Source organism: Nothobranchius furzeri, chromosome 19 (assembly GCF_043380555.1).
Source record: "Nothobranchius furzeri strain GRZ-AD chromosome 19, NfurGRZ-RIMD1, whole genome shotgun sequence".
Taxonomy (NCBI): domain Eukaryota; kingdom Metazoa; phylum Chordata; class Actinopteri; order Cyprinodontiformes; family Nothobranchiidae; genus Nothobranchius; species Nothobranchius furzeri.
The window spans coordinates 1,619,099-1,643,259 of record NC_091759.1 but is presented as its reverse complement, the minus strand read 5'-3'; the positions used below and the strand labels follow the sequence as shown (position 1 = coordinate 1,643,259).

At 40.8% G+C, this 24,161-nt stretch overlaps 3 protein-coding genes across 4 annotated transcripts in view; all 3 read right to left on the bottom strand.

Annotated features, from left to right (window-relative positions):
- The window catches only part of LOC139064252 (synaptic vesicle glycoprotein 2A-like), a 37,233-nt gene extending 28,478 nt beyond the window's left edge, over window positions 1-8,755 (bottom strand). For both annotated transcript variants that reach the window (XM_070547416.1, XM_070547417.1), the window contains exons 1-2: window positions 8,590-8,755; window positions 685-1,417 (exon numbers count right to left, since the gene is read on the bottom strand). In XM_070547416.1, the coding sequence (XP_070403517.1) occupies window positions 685-1,291 (607 nt within the window). In that variant the 5' untranslated portion in view covers window positions 1,292-1,417; window positions 8,590-8,755. The remainder of the gene's footprint in view (window positions 1-684; window positions 1,418-8,589) is intronic.
- Window positions 8,756-9,415: 660 nt separating this feature from the next.
- sf3b4 (splicing factor 3b, subunit 4) lies at window positions 9,416-11,937 on the bottom strand. Its single transcript, XM_070547422.1, has 6 exons — window positions 11,669-11,937; window positions 11,104-11,232; window positions 10,476-11,018; window positions 10,211-10,381; window positions 9,839-9,985; window positions 9,416-9,743 (listed from the first exon to the last, which is right to left on the bottom strand). Exons 1-6 carry the CDS (start codon window positions 11,700-11,702, stop codon window positions 9,595-9,597), a joined length of 1,173 nt encoding a protein of 390 aa, XP_070403523.1. The 5' UTR covers window positions 11,703-11,937; the 3' UTR covers window positions 9,416-9,594.
- A 232-nt stretch (window positions 11,938-12,169) lies between these two features.
- On the bottom strand, window positions 12,170-20,418 carry lix1l (limb and CNS expressed 1 like). Its single transcript, XM_070547423.1, has 6 exons — window positions 19,803-20,418; window positions 17,412-17,575; window positions 17,188-17,328; window positions 16,898-16,993; window positions 15,766-15,843; window positions 12,170-15,529 (listed from the first exon to the last, which is right to left on the bottom strand). The coding sequence occupies exons 1-6, from the start codon at window positions 20,137-20,139 to the stop codon at window positions 15,278-15,280; spliced, it is 1,068 nt and encodes a 355-aa protein (XP_070403524.1). The 5' UTR covers window positions 20,140-20,418; the 3' UTR covers window positions 12,170-15,277.
- Between the last annotated feature and the right edge of the window lie 3,743 nt (window positions 20,419-24,161).

The following is a 24,161-nucleotide window of genomic DNA, read 5'->3' as shown; positions in this document are numbered from 1 at the left end:
GAATGCTAAAAGATTATGTATGAATTGTGTTTACACTTGCTTATTTTTACAAGCTCAGTCACTACTCTACGTCAAAGGACGATGTTAAGGAGGGTCGTTGCCCACCGACTAGTTGTTCCATGTACAAGCTGAGCTGGTACACGCCAGCAGACATTACCTACACTTTAAAATTTTACCTCTGAACCTACCGGGACAATATTATAGCTTAGGGTGCAAATCGGTAGTTTTTCCAGTTACTTATCAGTTGAAATAACAGAAGTAACTGAATAAAATCTGCCTGTCTTCTGGGATACAGCAGCTGTCCACAGTTAACCCCCGTCCGGTTAACGGAGGCTGGAGAGTACTCTTTCCTTTGTACTTTTAGCTGCATCTAAGAAATGTGTTTTGGCAAAGATGCAAACGATTTGGGGAACTACTGCCGCCTACAGGCTTGGCATGCCTATGAATGTGCTTCACAATGCACTGGATCTTTTGCTGAAAACAAGGTGGTGTGGACCCAAGATTTTGTTCCTGGACAGGGGATGATGTTTTGTTTCACAGAAACCCAGCTACGTGTGTACATGACCGAATAGCTGCAATGAGTACGAATCCCTCCTGTGCATGTTTATCAGTAAACAAAGGGCAACAGTATCGCGACATACATGTTGGTCTGGTCAGAGCTTGGGTCACCATTTGTAGTCTTACCTAGCATGCTTTTGTTGGGTTCAGACAGACACATGTCCTTCTCTGCGCTGGGCAGGACAAACCCGACCACAAAGATTTCTACGCCATCTGCCATGAGTGCCAGCCCCAGCACGAAGTACAGGGTCCACTGGAACCTCCCATGACCACATTCCTGTAAAATGGTTTCATACTGCTGAGCCAGCTCCTCCTGGTCCTTCCTCCTCTCAGCCTCAGACACGCTGACATCTCTGAACTGCTGAGCCCCAGCTGCCATGGACTCCGGACCTCCACCCAGACTGCCCTTGCCCGAATCGGCTCTAGGAATTCCTTGGTACTCTCCCTCGTAGATCTCGTCGTCCTCATCATGACCCTCTGTGGAATCGCTGTGGCCGCCCTCGTCATCGTTGGCTGCCCGGCTGTCACCGCGGTAGTAGCCTCCATCCTGACTCCCCTGCATAGGGTAGTCATCGTCGTCTTCCTCGAAGCGGCTGTAGGAACGTCGGCTGTACTCGTCGCTCACCCGATCCACCGAGCGGCCCACCTTCTTACTGGCTTGCCGCTTAACTTCTTTGGCAATGTCTTTGGCTCCTTTTATGAAGGCAGTCCGGTTTTGGTAGCCATCCTCCATTTTTATGAGTTTTCAGAAGAAGAAACAAAAAGGCTCAAAGGTTAACGGTTCCTTGAATGAGCTGGGTCTTCAGATCGGTCCCTCCAAAGAGTTAAAGAGTTGACTGAGAAGAGACTCTCCTTTTGTCTGAGGAGAAAATGGAGATTTCAAAAAGTTAAACCAAATTTTTTTCCAATCAGACAAACAAATTGCCGCAGAAGTCACCTAAAAGAATGTCTGATTACCTTTTAATTTGAGATTAAACTATTATTATTTAATAATTCAAGTTTAAGGATCCAGGAGCCCCAGTTTTCCGAGACCATGAGAGGTCAATGCCTTGAAGGACTGGGAACGTTCTAAGCTAGGACCAATTACAAAGAATTTAAAATAACTCTGGTTTCAACATTTTCATTGTACTTAATTCAAATGTTTTATTTTAAATATTTAACCAAAATAATTTCCCATATGACACTGAAATATTTGGAAAATGATTTGGGGAAATTCCAGCTGGCTGGAATCCCATAGAAATTCTGCTGAAATAACAATGAAATGTAAAATGTATGTCAATACTGAGGTTATAAAATGGTTTTTATTAAATTGCTCTGATATTTTTTACATTGGAATTACTGAAAACTCATTGTAACTAGCTGTTAGCTTCCCCCTGAGAACTAATCTGTTTCTTCAAACTGAGGCCCTTCAAAGAGCCATCGACAACAGTACGTTTCCACAGAATCCCATTTTAAGAGATACAGACTTTCAGGTGGTTATTAGGTGGGACGTATATTTGTTAAACTTGTGAAACTGGAACTATTTTGGGTTCTTGTTGATGAAAAAATATCTTTGAGCTGTTCTTTTTCATTCTGTACAGCGAACCACACCACCTATACCAAGCCTGTGGGAGTTCATTTCCACGTTACACCTGCCGGCCATCTAATTTCCACCCAGCACGCTCTCTGCTAAGCCACAGAAACGTCTGAGCCATAGTTAGTAGACGAGACATCGAGCATCAAAACAGTGAGTGGTTTCTAATGGAAGCCTTTTGGTGCAGAAAAAAACTTAAGTGCCTCAAGAGCTACAGCGTAGGACTCGAAGGGACACAACTCCACTGAAATGATTCTTTTGTTTATTGTAAATTATTAAGATACCCATAAAAATCAGAAAGCTTAAGTATAAATTCCACATTATTTTAATGAGAATTTAATGAGAAATTAAAATCAATAGTACGATAAAAATAGTTCAACAAAAAAAAACATTTGCAGGTTTACAAGCAAACACACAACTTACACAATTCAAAGAATGGGTGCAGGCAGAAGCAGAAGCTTATAAGCCCAACCCCCCAAACCCTTTGAACTTAAGCAAAATTTTAGAATAGCATACCGATTCCATAATTTATACATCATTACTGAAATTTATGGGAATATATTCAAATCCCCATTCTTGCTTTATAAAAATAATAATGACCTTTAATATTTTATGCATTTTGTCATTGAAATTGGTCTATAATTAGAAAAGTCATGTTTGTCTCCAGCCTTATTGTCATGAAATGCTTCCAAAAGTGGGAACCAGATCTGCTTTTAAGGCTGAAAACGGCATCAGTTAATGGAAGTGAGGAAATACTACATTATAAATATTACATTAAAGGAAGTGAATTAGAACAGGCCCACAGCGTCTGGCTTTTGTTTACGCAGTTAGGCATCAGGTTTGACAATAATGCATTAGCAGATGAGAACTAATAAGTTCTGCAGAGCCGCAACTGCAAATGATCCATGAAATTAAGATGAAAAAAAATAAATAAAACAAGAAGCAGGATAAGAGACGTCTGTTTTAACGGCATCGTCTTGTGAAAATCCTGTTTAAAAAACCTTTAAGAAGGCACCAGCATGTTCCTGCAGCTGATGGACAAGATTTACATCCATATGCTTCTTTATTATCACACTGAGCCTCGGGGTGACTGGTGCAATAAGACGGCTTGTCACTTTGAATTTGTGGTGCGTAGAAACAACAGACAAGACCATGTTTCACACAAGTTTCATAAATAAACTCTGGCAGGTAATAACGGGCCTCACAGAGTTAGAAATACGGCTGGTGGTCATAAAAACTTTTTAAAATGGTTTCTATAATTAGCCATTAAAGGTGGCACCTCTATAAAATACCTCCATTCTCACAACGAATTGGGAAAAATATTTTAGCTGACGATGCTGGTAGACATGTTTTCAGATCTTGTCAGGTTCATTAGCATGCTAACTAAAAAATACATTTCAACACAACAGATCTCTCCTCCAATATCTTTAAACTGAAAAAATTAGATGTCCGATTTTATTTGAAACCTGCAACATTTGTGTGATTTCTCTCTCTTTGAAGCATTCTTGTGAAAGATGTGCTAGCAAACATGCTAAAATGCCAAAATGTCAGGCCCATTTCAGTCCTAAAGTTTTGTTCATTCAAATGTTTTAAAAGTATGGGTTCGGATGAAGGTTATGAACATTTATTATATTTCTTAATAAAGAAAATAGCTGTTTAAATGACTTATTTTTGAAGAAAATTGTCTAAACTGCACTAACGAGCTAACAGCTAACCCGAGCATGGTCAAGATCACAATCAGCTTCAAGAAAAAAATCTTTAATATTTCATAGTAGTTAATCAAACCCATATTTTATACACCTTTACACTATTACAAATGTCATGTTACAGGACAATGCCAGCAGAAATAATGTGTTGTTTTCATTAGAATTGCCTCAGGCTTCGCTGGAGGTGCTGCAGCTAGCTTTGGCAGTTGGCACATACAAATATACTTGCAAATATAATCCTTTAAAGATAACCATTTAATGTGGACTTGATGATGATTGACAGATTATTAAAGTAGCTTTTGTATGAGCTGCTTTGAAAGTGTTCAGAGTAACTTGAACTAGCCGTTAGCTCCTCAATCTGAACTGATTTCTGTTTCTCCAGTTCATACTGAGATTATTCAAACAGCTGAGATATGCCTTTGAATTTAGATCTCAAAAATTATACGTATAATGTTAGATTTTTTTTCTTCAAAGTAGTTACATTGAAGTCTATCATGAGCCAGACTGAGATTATTTTAAGGCTGTTTTAGCCTCCAGAACGTATTTTGCTAATGTGTGGTAAAAAGAGACATGGTCAATCTCTCTAGAAATGTGTCTTAAGGACCCAGATAGTAACAAAATCTGATAATGTCTAAAAATGGTGGTCAAATTAACAAAATTATAGGGGCTTGAGCAGGTTGAGTAGATTTTGTAACACATAAATTACAAAAAAAAATTGTACTTTACAAAAACTAGTGAGACTAAAAGGTTTCAGCATCAACATGAGTGTTCAGCACTAACGCGGTGTTGATTTGATTACGTTGTTATGTTTGGAAACCCTTTCCAGTCATGAGGTAGCATCTTTTCCTGACAGCATGATGAGGACGGATCAAAGGAGCCCAACCAGGCCCCGTCAGCCATACTGAAATATCTGACCCAAAACCTAATAATATCTCAGACTGACCAGGCCTGTTTTCTTTAGTACAAAACAACAACATATCACTCTGTTGCATAAAAAGCCTGATTTGTCACAATCAACTGAACAATAACAACTTCTCATTAAAAATGTTTCCATTATCTTAGTCTCACTAAGAAACTAACAGGTGTGAATACGATCATTCTCATTAAACGTCATGAGAATGAGGACAGCTGTGATTAGAGTAATTATGGCACCATGCAAAAGTATTTCCTACACTTGTTACTACCAGACCTGTAGGACTAAGAAATATTATCCACAGAACCTGTATGACTATGTGAATTAGGCTAAATGATCTCAAAAAGCAACACATAGTGGCCAGGAACAAACTCAGAACATCTAAAGCATGGCTGGACGTATTTGGGGTCAAAGTTCATGATTCAATAATGGTAGGGAGCCATCCATAAGAGCAGTCACCTCCAAGGACTCAAAGACCAGTCTAAAATTTACCAACAAAAGTTTGATGATCCCAGAGACATTTTTGGAAAGTATTCTGTGAACTGCGCTGATGAGCTAACAGCTAACCCAAGCATGGTCGTGATCACTATCATCTTAAAACCAAATCTCAAATATTTTATAGTACTTCATCAAACCCCTCTGAGTAGTTTTTACCGTTAATCTCTGGAAATATCCATCAGAATGTTGTTGACAATGAATTAACCCTTCCACTGTCTTATTGGGTGACCCCGCCAGGAAAGTTGACCATTGAGCACCACCTCACCCCTGCCATGTGGACCTCAAGAGATAAACCATCAATCCTGCCCAATGGTCAACTTTCCTGGCGGGGTCACCCAATAAGACAGTGATGCCCAGTTGTTGAAACATAGTGGCGGCTTCGTAACATAAAACCATAAAAATCAGGTCTAAAATACATTGGAGCGAGTCTAAAGCCCGATTTATGCTTCTCCGTCTGCGTCAGTGCGGAGACACGCAACGCCATTATCCGTCCTTGCGTAGGGCTCCGGCAGGCACGCAAGTACGTACGGAGTCGAGCCCACTTTTTTAAACATCCGTCGAACGAGACGGATTACGCAAGCTTGTGATTGGTCAGGATGCCGCTGTTGTTTACAGCGCCGCCATTGCAAAGAGAGCCGAGGATAACTAGCGGCAGACACGGAGAAGCTTGAAGAACACCTCGCGAAAAAACTCTAAAAATATGAACGTTTCATCCTTCCATGACTGGAGGAGTGAAAAGATGCGCAGCAAGCGTTTTATTTGTGGACGGAAATGACAGGAAACGTGGGTTTAGAGGTGGGGAGCGCATGAAGTGGTGGGAGAATGAGAGACAAATATGTCTGTGTTAAAAGTCTCTTCTATACACAAAAAACACAATATAAACACACGATCTTGGACCGATACATGACAGGATACCACAGAACAGCGCTACGCCCTCTGTTGTCCTGCTGGGGAATTGCTTTGCAACACTCCCCAGGAGACGGAGAAGTATGAGAGCAAAACGCTTCCGTCAATCCGTGCGTGTCTGTCCCTTGCGGAGCTGACGGAGAAGCATAAACCAGGCTTAAGGCCCATTTCCAATACTCGCACTGTGGCCTACAGTCTTCTGTGAAGTGCACTTGGAGGAAGTGCGCAGTAAGGCTTCAAGTGTGTGGTACACAAGTGTGCAAATAATCGGGACATGGACCATTGCATCACTGATCGCATTGCACGCTGGGATGCTGGTTGCTGTGCTACTTTTGTAAACACCTTTGTTAACGACTTTCTAACAAACAACCAAACAAATATTTAAAATTCGTTTACATTTATTGCTGCTTTGTCTAAAACATTCAGAGCATCAATCAATCGTCCTAAAATGAACTACTTTCATTTGAAAACATATATTTTCAGTAAAGACACTTGAGCCTTTTCTCTTGCAGCAATGGATTGTGGGTAATACCCTTTTGTAAAGAGTGGATCAAGGGTGCAAAAGGGGCATGATCACTTGAGAATCGGGACACCCTACGCACTCGCATCCCTGGCCGGGATCACGCAATTGAAGGGCGCAAGTGTGGAAGTGTGAGTATTGGGATAGTGCCCAAATCTCTCGGCAACGCCATATTAGATGCCGTGTTTCCTTCTACCGGAGCCTGTAAGGACAAAACGCATTTACAGATTTGTAACAAACGGTTACTAAACTTTTGCCATTCATACACATTGTTTTAAACATTCACCTCTTCACTCGGTGCCAGTGATAAACTGGAGTCTGATGTGCTTGTCATGTTGCTGGTCATCTGTTGGTATGGTCTTACTCAGACACAAAAATACTGCTTGCTTGCTTGCAATGATTTAGGGATGTACTGCCCCCTATTGCCAGGGAAAATACACATTGTCACTTTAAATATGCCATGTTACGGGGTGATTCCAGTAGAAATATTGTGATGTTTTGATTGGAAGTTTCCCAGGATGCGCTGGAAGTACTAAAGCTAGCTTTGGTTGTTAGCACATCAGTAGAAATCCTTGTAAAATAACATCTCATGTGGAACTGATGATAATGAAGACTCCTAACATCGTTTTTGCATGAACTGCTTTGAAAGTATTGGGATTGGATTGAGTAACTTGAACTAGCTGTTAGCTCCTCAATCTGTTCAGAACTGATTTCTGTTTCTCCAAACTGAGGTTATTCAAACCACTGAGAAATAATTTTAAATTTATGTCTAGAATGTTTTGAAAGGCATGTGTCTTGTAACATCTGGACTAAAACCAAATTTCCTCGTACCAACAGTCAGGCACGGTGACGGTAGTGTGATGGTCAGGGGCCGTTTTGCTGCTTCAGGACCGGGGCCACTTTCTGAAACTGATGGAACCAGAAATTCTGCTCTCTAGCACAAAATAATGCTGGAAAGCCCTCCAATGCGGCTGCAAGGGACAGCCTACTCGTTTCCTGTTATCACAAACACTTGATTACTACCTATTATGTCACAACCAGTTAGGTTTAGTGGTCTGTGACGTTTTCACACAGGATCTATTTGGTTTGGAGCTTATTTATTTTAATTAATAAATACATGTTTAATTTACTCCGTTTTTCTTTGTCTGAATCTGAAATCTGTTGGTCTGAAAGATTTAAGAGAGAAAATGCAGAACACAGATAAATTGATGGATGGATGGATAGAAAGATGCAAACAAAGGTCCGTTCTATCACTTCATCAAGCTGACAGCCTCTCCACAGCTCAGGGCCTGCAAAACAGGGGATGCAGCTGAAGGAGGAGGAGGAGAGAAAGGCCTGGGGAACAGGAGGGTTTTTTCTTTTAATTGCTCCTTTACAAACACCCCCTTGGATATAATATACCGTATATATATATAATGTGTGCGTGCGTGTGTGTGTGTGCCTCCATTCTTAAATGAAAGCACTATAGTTAATTTAATTTCAAGACATTATAGCTTTACAGACTGGACACCTGACAGAATCATCTGAGGGAATAATGTTCCCCACTAATCTGCTCTAGACTGACACCTTCACTGGATTAGGTTTATTAGAAACAGCTGGATGTGCAGCAATAGAAATAAAAATAAACACAATAAACAACAATAGCCTGGTCGCTGACAGGCTAATTTCCGTCAATCCCAGACAGAGATGCTCCCTCCAGGGATTCTCGCGGCCGGTCACGACTCGGATTAGATTACAGGGCCGCGTCTCTATTCACAAAATCGGTCCTAATTTGCAGCGTGAAGCGCGCGGTCGGTGCGCACGCCCATCGCATCTTTCACAAGATGTCTTCATGTGAGAAGAAGAGGAAGAGGAGGAAGAAGAGGAGGGGGTAAAGCAACGAAGCTGCAACCAATAGCGTAAAAAATCCACTCACCTTAAATCCTGCGAGTCTCCAGCGCGGAGATGGAGAGGAAGAGGAGGAGGATGCGCACGAGGCTGTTGCTGTAAACCGAGTGATGATGATGATGATGCGCGCTTCGGAGGAGAGAAGCCCACGCCATCCACGCACACCGAAGTGGTCCCCTCCCCCCCTCGCGAGCTCACATCTCGCAGCGCACATCTTATTTTCTGGCGCAAATCTGTGCATAATTAGCGATTTGTTTAATTTTTTTTAAATGCGCGTTTTTATATTTTTAAGTTCAGGAACAATGTGTCCAAAAACCGGAACTCATCACACTATCAAACGTTGCGCACGTGCGATTACGCCTGATTCCTGTTGCCATGACAACCTTTGGTTGCTTCGGGATTGGCTCCAAGGTACTTCTTACTAATATTTTTTTAACTTCAACTGTGAGAAAATAAATGCGCAAATCAGCTGATGGATCTATTTTAGGAAAATTAAATACAGCATCCAAAACTTAAGGAAACTATTCTCCCCTTTTCTTTTATTTCACAACTGACTAAAAAAATTTTGTAGAGCAATAAATGTCCAAAGAAAACATTTTAAAAAAATTCTTTTAAAAATATTTTTGGATTTTAATCCCAACAGTAGGGAATATCACTTTACTTTTTAAATAAAACCATAATACCTGAGAGTATATGACCTACTGGGGCCCCTGCCTCAAGTTATAAATACCTTTTGGACATAAATTAGAACATATTACTCTCTCACCTGCTTATTATGCAGCTTTTACTCATAAACTAATTTCTGGTACATTACAAGTTTATTAGTAATAATTAAACGCAAAAATATCCAAAAGTTGTACTAAAATGTTTATTTGCCAATTTTCTGTTTATCTGTACAATGAGCATAAATCAAAAACAGTTGGTTAAATTACTTCCAAGATAACAAAATCCAGTAGATCGAAACATGTATTTAAAAAAACAACAAGCTGAATGTTCCTGTGGTCTGACGTGGATCACGGAGCTCTTGGTGCTCTCAAGGGACCCGAGGAGGGGCACCGGGAGGTCTTGGTGGCATTGGAGGTGCTCTCTGGAAACCAAAAGGAGGTGGACGAGGAGGAACGGCACCATAGCCGGGAGGAGGCATGGGGGGAGGTCCTCTCATACCTGGAGGCACAGGGTGGGCTTGGGAAAAAAAAAAAAAAAAAAAGAAATAACAGGTTAAAAACAACTTTCATTTAAAAAAAATTGTATTTTTGAGAAAATGCCACAGTGCTCACCCATGGGGGGTCCATACGGTGCTCTGGGAGGCATGCCCATAGGAGGTGGGGGCATGCTGGGGGGCGGTGGAGCTCGAGCCGATCCTGGTGGAGCAGGTGGAGGCACCATGCCAGGAGGAGCAGGCGGCATGGGCATCTGAGGCATACCTGTGGGCCCGGATCAAACAAATAAAAATAACTCATTCAGGGCTAACAGCTGCATTTTAATAACCTGACATTTAAATTGAAACATTATTGTTTTTATTTCTTCACATTTGAAGGAGATGACTGAGGTTGATCCTGCACAATTTTATTAATCGTTATTGGACTTCTTAAAGCTAAAATGGGGAGCAGAGACTTAAATTTTCAGGCTTTTCTGCAACCGAGTTATACCTGGAGGCATGCTGGCCGGTGCGAAAGGTGGAGGAACAGCTGGAGGTCCACCAAGAGAAGATGGAGGACCTGGTGTCCCTGCTGATGGAGGCATGCCCATAGAAGGGGGCATCGTTGGAGGCATTGATCCAGGGGGAGGAACGTGAGGAAAGGCACCAGGAGGCGGCAAACCTGCGCAAAAAAAAAAACAAAACTATTATATAATTAACCCAATAAATGTAGAAAGGTACTTCTTTATCGGCAGTTAAGATTAGAGCAGTCATACCATGAAGAGGAATCCCGGGGCCCATTGCGGTTAGGAGTGGCGTCTGTGCAGATGGTGGGGGCGGAGCATCTGCAAACAGCTGATGTGGCCTGTCTGCCTGCGAGAGAGGGTTTTGTGCAGCTAGCAGTCGCTCTGCCGCTGAGCCATGGCGTTCTCCTTTAGAATCTTTCTTGAACGCGTACGACACAGTGATGGGCCGGTTGCACAGGTACTGGCCATTCATGGCCTCGATGGCGGCGTCGGACGCATCAAAGCTGGCAAAGTTGATGAAGGCGTAACCCTTGGAGTTGCCGGTGTCTGGGTCTCGCATGATCTTTGGAGTTTGTAGAATAACGCCAAAAGCACTGAACGTGTCGTAGAGCAGTTTTTCATCGATCTCCGGGTCCAAGTTCCCGATGAAGATATTAGCGCCAACATCCAGGTTTTTGTTGTGGGCGGAGGCCTTATTCACGCGAATCGGTTTGCCGTAGAGCTTAATCATGTTCATGATTTTAATGGCATAGTCAGCATCTTCCTCACTGAGGAACTCCACAAATCCATAACCTGAGTGGAACAGTTTCATTTGTTATGTACATTGTTACAGTGAATTTTAGGACTTTCATCCCATCTTGAATAGCCTGATTCTCACCTTGATGTTGACCTGTGACCCGATCTTTGGGCATGTGTGTGTTGACAACAGGGCCAGCCTGCAGAAAAAGCTCCCATAGCAACGGCTCTGACACCTTCTCATCCAAACCACCGACATACACGGTGGCATCTGGAAACACAAGAAAATACCTATTAAGGAAAACGGTGTTTACATTGATAGGTGAGCATTGCTACATGCTAATGTCGCGAGTTTTTAAGGCTAACTTTAGTTGTTTAGTGGTTCTAGTCCTGACTTGGAATAATCTCTGCATTTCAAATAAACAACATAAAACTCCCGTATGCTATCGTGAAGTCAAGCATTAAGTAATACAAGCATTAAGTAATACAATTAAAATAAACAAAAAACGGCTAACTTAGCTAGAAGCTAGGCTAACGAGACCGGAGACTTCCATGTGTTTGAGTACGCATTTACCCCCAAAACACGGGCTAATTAGACAGCTAACATTGGTGGGAAAGAGCGGATAAGAATTTCAATTGTTATAAATCAAGAGATATCGCTAAATAATGAAGGTGTAAGCGTTAAACCATTTAAACAATGAAATTACCTTGGTTTCTTTCTGAAATTGGTCCCGCTGCCATGTTGAATGACCAACGCTGGGAGAGCGTTGTGAAGGGAAGGCCCGCCTCTTCCGGTAAAACCCAACAAAATAAAATAAGATCAAATAAATTAAAGTAAAAATAAACTAATTCTTCTGTTTTTGTAGTTACATAAAAAATTGTTATACTCTGATTACACTAAAGACCCAGACATTCCTAAACAAAAAAAGACAGCAAATAAATGAATGTTAATTAAAAACTTGAAAGGCAATCAAAATCACTAAGTTTCATTTGAATTGATTTGATAGTTTTTTCTGGGATATTTTTAGTTGTATGGCACTTAACCATTAACAACAAATTCAAAACAAAGCCACAATTATTTTTATTATTTGATTTATTTCATATACATATAAATATACTAAAGGTATAAACATGGAATACAAAGTGTTCATAGAAAATACACACATTTAGGGTCTCAAAAATTTTAGAAAGTAACTATTTTTTATATATATATATATATATATATATAAAACACACATTAAAAATAGAAACTAACATCATGCACCAAAGACAAAAAATAAAACTGTTGCCAAAGCTGTTTATAAAATGAATTTAAAATAAGCATCAGTAAGGGAGCCTTCATAGATAATAGTCATTAAAATAACTGAAAGAGCTGAGAATAATTAATGGCTTGTGAAGAAAAATACATCTACTGAACTTTATTTTAAAAAGTAAACCTTAAAAATAAACAAAATTAAAGACCTCCAGGCTCACTCATTAAACCTGCTCAAATACACTTATTACATTTTCTTTTTTTGGCCCCTAAAACGAGAACAGAATTTCACAACACAAACCAAATAATGCAACACATATTTCACAAGCTGATTCACTAAAACCCGGTGTTCATAAACACAATCGCCTTCTTTTAACCTTCATAATATTTGTCACATAATAAAGAAATAATTTGACATTATGGCATAAATATGAGAAAGTATAGCACTGTCATGATACTTAGAGATAGTTTGGCTAGCAGGGAGCGAACCAAGTTGCTTCCTGGTTAGGAAGTGTTGCTTGGCAATCACCAAAGACCACAGAAAGAGAAAGGTTTAGACTAATTAAAAAAAACAAGTTATAGGCTGTTTTGCAATATGAGTACTTGTTTAAACGTGTGTACTATATTAATTGTGAAATGTCATTGGCGTTAGCCCGTGTACTGTTCCAATACCAAGTACGCATCATGGCAAGTACGCTCAAAGTTCCTGGATGTGTTCGTCCTTCACCCATTACAATAAAGTATCCATCTTTGGACTTGGACCAGAAAAGTATCCCATAATGCATTTAGTCACAAACCGTTATACCACAAATAGATAGTAAAGCTCATAAAAATAAAAATAATTACGTCTTCAAAGGGCCGCTCAAAAGACTGGCTCTTTTGAACGAAGCAAAGAAGTCTCAGTGAGAGTGGAAGGAGGGGGGCTGTTCATGATGGACGAAACCATAATGCATATTATTGAGCCTTTTATATACTTCAGCCTGATAATTTTGTTGTTTTATTTCATATTTTTTAGCAGTAAACCAGTTTTTTTTCGCTTGAAACGTTGTCGGATGGAATAGTCAATTAATCAACAGAAGCTTAGAATAGAACACTTAACAAAAAAATATTTAGCCTTTAAAAAAGAGAGGCAGTTGAATGCACAGAGTATGCATGTGCCGGCGCATGGTCAGGATGGTACCACCTTTGACTCAATTTGAGCCAGGAAAACCCTGGTTTAAAATAAAATTATTTTTGTATTTTCTTTTCTATTAAAAAAATCCAATTTTTCTGTCCCAAGAGGACAATTTAGGCTCTCGTCTTGAAAAGTTTGGACACCCCTGTTTGGCTAAAGGTAGCTATAGTATATGCATTATTCTATAAAAGACAGAGAAAAGCTACTCTCTTTAATAAAACTAAACTCTTCCTTCTAGTGTTTTATTTGCCAGCTACTAAAATTCTGTGTAATAAGTTTCAGCTGCTGATAATTTAGCTTTCAGCCACAAGAATGAGCCCGTGTGTTTCTGCTTTCCAAGCTTCTGCTCATTTCTCTCAAATCAAGAGCCCCGCTTCAACAATGACTCGCTTGTCTTTTTTACATTAAGCTGCCAAAATACTTCTTGTTGAAATGCCTTTATAATGTATTAAATATATTCTAGAAAAAAAAAGAAAAATATGTTTTTAAATTCAACATTTAACCCTAATAATAAGAGTGAGTTACATGGTTTTCAGTCCTAACACTGAGGCTCTAAGCAACTGCGATCATATGGAGTAGCTTTATAGTTGAAAGCACTTAAAAAATAAAATAAAATACATTCGGCTAGTGTCGTAATCACAAATCACACTAAAAATATAGAAAACAGTGAAAGAAACCTTCACAAACAAGTGCCGGTTTGCTGATGTTTGTAAAACCCTGAGCTGCTGTCAGAGCTGTTAATCGTCTGCTGACGTATTTTTAAAAAGTACCCTCAAATTATGATGCAAACTTCCTGTTTAAAGTGGTCATTTTCACAAACTTGGAGAATGTTTCGCTTCAAACTGAATTTTTTATTTTTTTTCCTTCTTTGTGTTGCAGATTTTTGCAGTCAGGTGACCCTCTGTCTGTGGTTCTATTTTAGAAATACTTAAGACTGTTTTTTGCATTTTAATACAAAGTCGTCCACCAGAGCCGGCCCAAGAATTATGCAAATTAAGCGACTGCTTTGGCCCCCCACACCACCAGGGGGCCTCAAGAGCACCGAGACGACACAAAGGGAAAAAAATGTTTTAATTACTTTAAATAATATCAACTTCATAGTATTTCACATGAAAAAAATGATTTTTCTGTATTATTTTCTGTAGTGTCATCATGTTTTTTTTTGCTGTTTTTTTTTGTAGTGCTGCACACTTAACACATGGTTCAAATTTTAAAAACAAAAGATAGAAAACCCAACATTTTTATTGTAATTTCAGTGTCTGCTGATGTTTCTTTCAAGTAGTTGAATTCATATGCCACACTTACATAACACTGTATTAGTTCAAGCGTTTTTGTTGGTTCGCTGCTCTGGTAAAGTTAAAAATCAATATCCATAATAGCATCTGTATGATGTAAGCTAATTAAAAAAGACGCTAGTGATAGTGGGCATGTTACACAAATGGTGTAGCCTAGAAATGATGAATCCTTTGGTGTTGGTATGGCGGGCCCCAAAGGGAAACCGGCTTAGGGCCCCACAAAGGCTTGGGCCGGCCCTGGTCATCACATTCAGAACCGTTAAAAAAATCCAAACTGACTTGCATTTATCTGATTATAATTGGGTTAACGAGTAACTTATTACTTGTACATTCACTGATCAACAGTAAAACCTGTTTTGTAACACCCAAGTTGGAGCAAATGTATGAATTAATGTGAAAACCGCGATGCAAGTAGCAGAATCTTACAGGGTTTTTTGTAAAGGAAGTACCCTGTCATTACTAGGCACAAAAAGGTAACGGCTATAGAAGCAAACGAGTGTGCTTACCTGGTCCTCACAAATAATACAAAGCCTAAATAGTTTAGAGCAGTGATCAACACCGTTGCCAGGACTCCCACAGAACGAGGAGGATGTGTTTAATGCGACGGCAGAGTGGCCGCGTTGGCGGCGCTCAGCTGACCGACGGCCAACATCAGGATGTCTTTCTTTTCCTTGTAAAAGCGCAGCTCCCTGCCCGCCAGCCTGGCGTCCTCCAGCTCCCGCTCCGTCATAGCCAGCTCCTGCGCGATAGTACTCGCCGTGCTCTGCTCCCGGTTCACCCAATCAGCCGCCATCTGGGTGCGCATGTCGTCATCCAGGGCTCGGTGGGAGTAATGGGCTAAAACCTCCTGCAGGTTGGGTCAGAACGGAGACGTTTCGTGTGTTAGATGAGGACGTTTATGACGATGGATCCTTTTAAGTATCACCTAAATCAAGCCAAAAGTAGATTTTCCAGAACCTTTTGTTCTGTTGAAGTAAAGAGTACCTCAACATATAATAAAAAAATTTGTCAACAGCTGAGTAAAGCAACCCTGTATTTGTATAACTGTAGCCATCTGTGAGGCGGTTCAGTGTCACACGGTACCTGTCGGGAACACTGTCGCTCCCTCATGGCTTTCAGGCTTCCGTTCCAGTGCAGCAGCTGGAAAACAGTCATCAGCTCCTGCAGGGAAAATCGAAAAACATCCAAACCAAGACAGAACAAGAGAAAAAGCTCAGCTTAGAGCACTCAAATTTAAGCTTTGAGTAGGGATGTAAGAAAATATTGATGCACTGAAATATCGCATGGTTTCTCCCAGAAAATGGGTTAAGCCTGGCGGATTCAGCCGTCAGGGGGGCAGCGCTCCTCCATGAGAGCAGTGGTGGGGGTGGGGGGGTGTACACGTTCCGGTGCTGTTTCTCACCAGTATCAGCTGACGGAGGGCTCTGGTTTCGGTGCGACATTCGTGTCAGCAGACACGGTAGGGTAGGGGAGGGGGGTGGGACATGACCATTAGCCTGGCGAGGCACCAGGCTTATAAAGCGCTGGGGGAAACCCTGTATCGTGATACTTCATATTCTGATTCTTAATATTTAAAAGTAAAGTCTTTGTTTTTTAATTGAGAATTTATTTGGACACATTCACTGTACTTCTTTTGTGGTGCAATTCCAACTCCAATCGCTAGGTGGCAGACAGTTTCACCGCCTTCACTCTGACAGAATAATGAGCTCTCACAATAACGTTGGTGCATGGACGTAATTTTCCCTTTAGATGTGGGGGGGGGGACACGGGGGGGTATCTTTACAGTATGTTCTAATGGGAAACAGGCTTCAACACAAACTTTTCTACTTGGTCCTAGAGCTCAACCAGTGTCAATTTAATAAAAAGTAATATTGCTTTTGGATGGTAAAAAGTGCAGGGGTCAAAACATGACTTTGGAAAAAGTGGGGGGGGGCATGCCCCCCCCCCCCCCCCAAATTACGTCTATGCGTTGGTGTGTCTTGGAGGCGTCTGGCCCGAGTTTCTAAATCTAATTCAGTCTTACAAATTTTAAATACTTTTTGGTTTTTAGTATTGCGATATATCCAATTGCCGCATTCCTTCTAATAAAACACCCCTAGCTTTGAGTTAATTATAAAAATACTCTAAAATCAAAGGGTGTGTATAATATTTCGTTATTCTTGCGTTAAACACACACAAACATTTTTACATAAAGTTCTTCCTGAGGTTTTCCCACCTGGAACTCCAGCATGGATTTCCCTTTGTTGGACTCGAGCATGAAGCGAAAAGCCCCGATGCCCGTGTTCGGATTGTCAGCCTCTTCTCTGTTTCCCTGTTAAAAAACAACGGTTCAACATTTTCACAGCAGAAAATCCTGCAGAAACATTATGCTAGAAACATTCATCTCCTTAGGGGCCAGTTGGACAGCAGGATTTTTTGTGATTTTGAGGCTTTAAATTCAACAAGTCCTAAAATGTGAAACCTGAAGCTTTGTTCTTTCGTTATATTGTTATCTATTGAACTTACATTGAAGGAGGCCAGCGCCTCGCTTACGCTCTTCTCAATAAAGTCATCCGTGATTCGACGAGACGGATGTTCGTTAAAAACGGAGTTCATCAGAGCGATCTTGGCTGCGCTGCGTCGGGCCTCGGCCTTCGTTGGACAGAACTGTCAAAACAGCACAAAGAATTAAGTTTACGATCATCGCAAAAATGCATAGCTTAAAAAACATTACGGAGCAGCACCCGTACCTGGAAACTTCCGAAACAGCTGCCGCCCGGAAGGCTGACATAGCAGACATATGGGGGACTATTGGATGGGACCATTTCGTAAACTACCAGAGCTCCGTTCCGCAGATCGGCTCCTCTGGTCAGCTTCATCTGCCAGAATTCCTGCAAAGCTTCCACCACGTTCACTGAAAACACACACATTATACAAAACGCGTAGAGCAGAGCCACGTCAAAATGCACCATTGTTTTCACATCTAGATCTGCTTCCTAGTTCTAGACAAAATAATAAATAAATCGACAAAATCCAAAGCACGCTGTAACATCAGAAGCATAAATCCCTTAACTGCCATCCAAATAACGCTTGGTGCTTCCATCTGAGGGGCAGTAAAACACACAGCAAGAGCTCTCATCTTGCTGTTATTTAGCCATAAAATAAACTTTATGTGCTTTGGAGATGTTTATAGACTCTTATCCACCCAACTCCACCATCAGGGAGGCATCTGTTTGAATCGTTCAGCAGTGAAAATGAGTCCAAAGACATGAAGCCAGATTTGAAATCTTCAAGAATCGTCCTGCAACAGATGGTCTAACCCCCCCCCCCCGCCCCTTCCTACACACACACACACACACCTAAAACCCACCCAACTGATATCAGCATTACGGTTTGGGATTACTGCACATGGAAAAAACTACAGATAAACAAGGAAAGCAACAAGAGAGTTTTAGTGAATGAGCACAAGATAACGGGCTCTTCTGGGGGCATTTCCCTTGTGATAAAAGTAGAAACAGGCAGGAAACACATGAAGGTAGTGAAGGACTGGATGTGGAAGTGGTGCTGAACACACAAAAACAACAGAAAACTAGTCACTCATAGAACCCCTTTTCAAATGAATCCAGATCCACGAATAACAGATCATCCTGTGGGTGTATTTTTACAATCCTACAGTCTTCTACTTGAGTTGGTGGCATTAAGGAGCCTAAATAGGATGGAGGGACGATGGTGTCAGTCAGTGCACACAGGGCCAGTCTTTGGAAAATAAATCCTATTAGTACAGGGAAGAACCGCTTCCATTAGCTGAAACTGCCAACGCTCCGTTTTTGGGTTAAATACTTCAGTGGATCCCAAAAACCTGGCTGTGGGCTGAAAAGATGAACATTTGAAGTCTTGAGCTTCTGAAGTCAAATCCAGCAGAAAAATACTTCCTGGTCTTTTATGTCGTCGTCCTCAGCAGCAACAAGTTACGCCATTGAAATGGCTTTGGTTACAATAATCTGGCTGATTTCTTAATAACGGAGGACAAAAGACAAATAATCTGCAAATTTTACATTTAGCAGTGTAAACGAGTAAATACAGCTTATTTTTTATTACTAAAGCCTATTTTCTGGTAATACCCATCATGCTTTGTGTGTGTCCACCCCCCCCCCCCCCCCCCCCACCCCCCGCGCCAGCCTATATTACTCCTCAATTTCCTCACATCCCAGTGTGCCACCTGGATCTGGGTAGGGATGCAACGATACCACTTTTTCCCAAACCGATACGATACCGATACTTGGATCTGAGTACTCGCCGATACCGATTACCGATACAGATACTTCTACCACACCAAAAAAATGCAATGAATTGGAATACAGGTTTTATTTTCTTCTGTTTTCAATAGGAAAAGACTGTGAGGTAGATAAAAAGTAGTATAAGTGATCATGAAACTAAAATATTAGGTGAACAGAAATGACAAGTTACAGTGAAGACACTTTCAAGCAACTGCATTGGTATCAGTTACTGGTATCTGTTAACTTTCACCGATGCCGATACTGGTATCAGTATCTGTATCGGCACCGATTCCGATACCAGTATGGTATCGGTGCATCCCTAGATCTGGGCCCTTTGTATGGCTCCTCAGGACCTGCTTGTTGGGTCCACGCCATTCAGTTCATACAGAACTTGGACTTTGTGCTTTTTAACATCAGGTTGGACCAAAGCTCCTCCTAATTCAGAGATCTAAAGATAATAAACTCAGTTCGACGTTGCTCCAGTTCCAGTCTGGATCTCATCACCTCCAGATCCCACAGCTACTCTGGCTCCAGACCCACACCACCAAACTCCAGCCCGCCTGGGAAACCACTAATGATCCAGAGTTGCTGGCAACAATTTACTGAACAGATGCCAGACCACAAAGTTGCTGGAATTCTGAGGAATGTGATGACGTCAACATATGTTTTATGGGAAAATTGGATAAATACATACATTTTGTCATAATAATATATTATATCAGTGAGGTGGAACAAATGGCACCAGTGAAGGTCTAAATTCCCCTCCCCAGATAAAATAAAACACGAATATCACGGTTTATTATTATTATTATTATTATTATTATTTTTTTTTTTTTTAATGACAGCACATCTTCTAGACATTACCTCTGCCGTAGCCCTGTGTGTGTTTAGCGAAGCTGCGCACCACAGCCTCCACCGCCTCCTTCAGCACCGCCGGGTTCCCCGGGTTGCAGTGGCCGGTCCCCGGCCCCAGACCCGCTCCCACTCCGCCGTACAGGCTGTGGAGCTGCAGCGGCGGCGGCGGAGGAGGAGGCCCGGACGAAGCGGACAGCGAGGCCGGAGAGGAGAGCAACGGTGCGATGGGGACCGTAACCCCGGGCCGGAGAGAGGAGCGGAGGGTCCCGGTGGGTCCAGAACCGAACCCTATCCCCGGCTGCAGCCTATGAGGGCCGATACGGTCCGGGATAACGTTAGATTCCATTGTCCCCACGTCACGTCTGCAAAGTCCAGTTCAGGGGGACACACCGCAGCGACTAAACCGAGCGCTGACACGGAAAAAGTCGAGCTGGAAGGGAGCGCGAACGAAGCGGAGGCTGAGTTTCTACCGTCAAAGCAGAAATAAGAAGTTACGGGGCGCAGAACCGAGTCACACCGAACATCCGCGCTCCTCTCCGGATTAGGTCGGCGGAGTGCCACTCAAGCGTTGCCTTCACTGACTCCTCGTACGCCGCAGCTTTATTTTCTAGAAAACTTCGACAAGCAAACAAACAAGTAAAAGATGCGCAGCATCCAGACTCGAGTATTTGTCTTGTTATATTTTAACTACTTTTACAGAAATGTATGTTTGTATTCAGGTGCTTCCTTAAAAAGTGATTATAAAAAAGCACGCGATATGGTTTCTGTTTTGTTTACTTATTTGGATTTTTGTAAAAATTTCTCGTCTTTCTGTCTAAACTGTGAAACAGCAAACTGATGGTGTGTTCCACTACACCAAATCATCTAAAAAATTATGATATGACTAATGACTTGTAAAATAAGCTCTCAATTTACCGGTTGATCTACCTTCCTACCTTCGCCTATGGTCAGAAGGATTCCCCTGGGAGAGGGAAGTCTGGGCCTGGATGGATAAAACATGTTTTTTACAGTGTAAGTCCAACAATCAGATATCGTTGGAGTCATTTACACTCATTGTGGCACTCTTTATGGTTGATTTGAGCTAATTTATTTTGGAATGGAATTTTTATAAAACATACTTCTCGAAATAAAAAAAAAGGTTCTTAAGATTTTCTGTCTCTCTTTTTGGTCATGACAAAATAAATACAATTTTGGACAAGTCATTGTGAGACTTCAAAATCTGCAAAGACCATCTTAAACCCCAAAACCTCAAACCTGTTGAAAATTTGAGAAATATTCCTAAAAGCCACATACATCTGTGCCAGGAAACCAGCCAATTTAAATAAATGTGACCTCTCTTACCAAGCAGAGTGCTTAGAGACATTTACCAAAAACATTCTGTGGTAAAAAAAACATTTCTAATTTTTTATGTACCGTTGTTTTCCTAAATACATTATTTAAACAATTTTTTTAAACTTGCAACAACAACAAAAAACCTTAATGCAATCAGGCTGATAGGAAAATGACTCCACATGGTGTCAGAAGTACATCACAGTCTGTACCAACTACAAACAGCATCATGAGTCTGATTATAGTATTTAAAACTTATTTTGTACTATGTGTATAAGGTGGTAAAAGATTAATGCGGCTGCCACCAATACAAAATAAAATGAGAACAAGATCAGGTCTCATAACTTTATTCTTAACAATATAATTTTGAAGGTGGTACACATTTTATCATGTTCTTCCTTTATAAATATTATATTGTGCAAACATGAAAATGATATTGTTAGAACAGTAAATGTGTTATACCACATTGCTCCAAATTCATTTTGCATGGGTGACCTAGTTAAATGTTACAAATACAGATTATATTTTACTCTCTGGGACAAAACATATAAACATAACAAATGTGGTTTATTTGAGTTTTTGACCAAGATGTGTGTAGTTGCAGACATTCCTACGTTTTTTGCAGGACATGAACGCAGCAGTGGAAATTCGGGAATATCTGGGCAAGAAATCTGAGCTTCCTCTGTTCTCTGGCAGCAACAGCTACAGAGAGACCACAGCTTCTGCTCTGCTGCTAAAAAACGTGATTAAACATAAAAAAATAAACAGTTTAAATGATAACAAGGTTGGATAAACAGATAATGTCTGCATTTAAAGGTGTGAAGATGGAATAAAATTAGAAGCTGGATGGAATTCAGCATGTGGACCACCTACTTTGGCCGAACAAAGACTTGAAGAGGAAATGAGACCTTCTTCTGTGTGTGTGTGTGTGTGTGTGTGTGTGTGTGTGTGTATGTATATATATATATATATATATATATATATATATATATATATATAATAGAACATTGCAAGACGCAGGGAAAATCTTAAGATTTTTATTATGAAATGCAGAAACAACAATTCCAAGTACAAAAAGTGCATACTATACATCACTGTGGGTTTCTGTTACTACTTAAATGAATGTGAATTGAATTTACATGTAATTTAAATGACTCTTTGTACAATTTACCCCAAAACGTTTAAAGAAAAGCTTTAAAACATTTATTTTGAGGGTGAATTTCGACCTTTACTGAGTTTTTATGACGTTATTATAGTTTTATTTGAGCATTAAAAGAAAATATTGATGTTTTAACATAAATAAATTATTGTTTTTACTGATTAGTTTAATATTTGGACACATCTCACTCTGGTTTATGTCGTGGGTTTGAAGCAAGTCACAAACAGATTTGAGCAAATCTTCAAAAACAAGGTTTCATTTGGCTTCTTATTGTTTATTTGACACTGGCACAGTTTACAGGAAGATTTAACAATCAGTCAAAGTATCAGCGTCCTTCTTTCTCCGCTTTTTCTGATCCTGCAGCTCTTCACAGCAAAATGAAACATCCAAACCTTAAAGCGAATTCACAAGCATTTCCACAAACACTCAGGTTTGGTGGTGAGCCCACGGTGGAAACAGAGAACAATGTCGAGTTGAAAACATGCTCCCACATCTGGTTTGGATTAAAGTGACATCAGAATCTTGAAACTCCAGCTCAGGCTTCAGCCGCAGATGAATAGAAGCTCAGGATGTTTATGTCTCTGGCAGCTTGAGTCGTTTATGCTCCCTTATTACAGATTTGGATCCAAATGCAAAGTTTTTCTTTGAAAATGAGATTAAATTAAATAAAAAGAGGGAACTATTGAAGAAGACGTCCTACCAAGTTCACCTTGTAGACTCTACAGGCCTCAGCTGCTGCTCAACCTTTGGCCTGAGGAAAAAAGGGTGAATAATTTATGGCAGGAACATCCAAAACGGGCTTGGGGCCACATGTGGCCCTCGGAGCGATGTTGTCTGACCCTTAACTGCTTTTGAAAAACAGTGTTTTTGTCTCCCCAGCAGGCTGTAGCTGCAGATACTTTAATAGATACTTTTTGGCTTGTTAAAGAGCAAGTCACCCCCTACCAGATTCTTACTCAACTCCCACGTCCTGTTTGAAAAATGCTGTTGCCTAGCAGACCGAGAGGGTGGAGCCGCTAACAAATACACACTCATGACATTGTGACATCATACTGTACCATCTAACATCATAGTGTACCTCTTAGCCAATAGCGACGGCAGATTTAGGCCTAGTCCACACGTAGCCGGGTTTTTTTAAAAACGAATATCCGCCCCTCCAAAAACTTGCATCCACACCACCTCGTTTTAAAAAAAAACTCTGTCCACACGTACCCGGATAAATACGTTAAGGACATGCCAGACCTGTAGGCGGCAGTACTTCCCCCGTTTTTAACCTCGTCCTTCGTCTGTGGTCTTCCGCAAGGAGCAGTAATTCCGCTTGCAAAAACAAACAAGCAAAAAGCGCTTGGACAATTGATAAAGCGAGCGCAGCTCTGAGGACATTCATGCTGTCGGCTAGGTCGCACACGTGATGTCAGCATTATTTGTCGCGGAAAGTGACGTTGTGGAACTTAAAACTCCCGTTTCGTCTGTCCACACGCAGACACCCAAAACGGAGAAAACGCAGATCTTCACTTTGGCCGGAGTTTTTAAAAAGATCCGTTTTCATGTGAAAAAACTCCGTTTTCGTGTGGATGAGAGGCCAAAACGTAGTAAAATATCTACGTTTTGGCAGATCCCCGGCTACGTGTGGACAGGGCCTTAAATTCAAATGCAGTGCTGAGTTTTTACCTGAAGAAGAAGAAGAAGAAAATATCATTTCTAAAGCGCCTCTCAAGATAAAAATTACGAGGCGCTTCACAAAAACAAAAAAATTTAAAAATATAAAAAAGCATTTAGAAAATGTTCAAAAATATATTTAAAATGAGCTAAAATAGACAAATTGTGATTAAAAAAATGTTAAGAAAGAGAGAGAGTGAACAGGAAAGAGGGAAATCAGT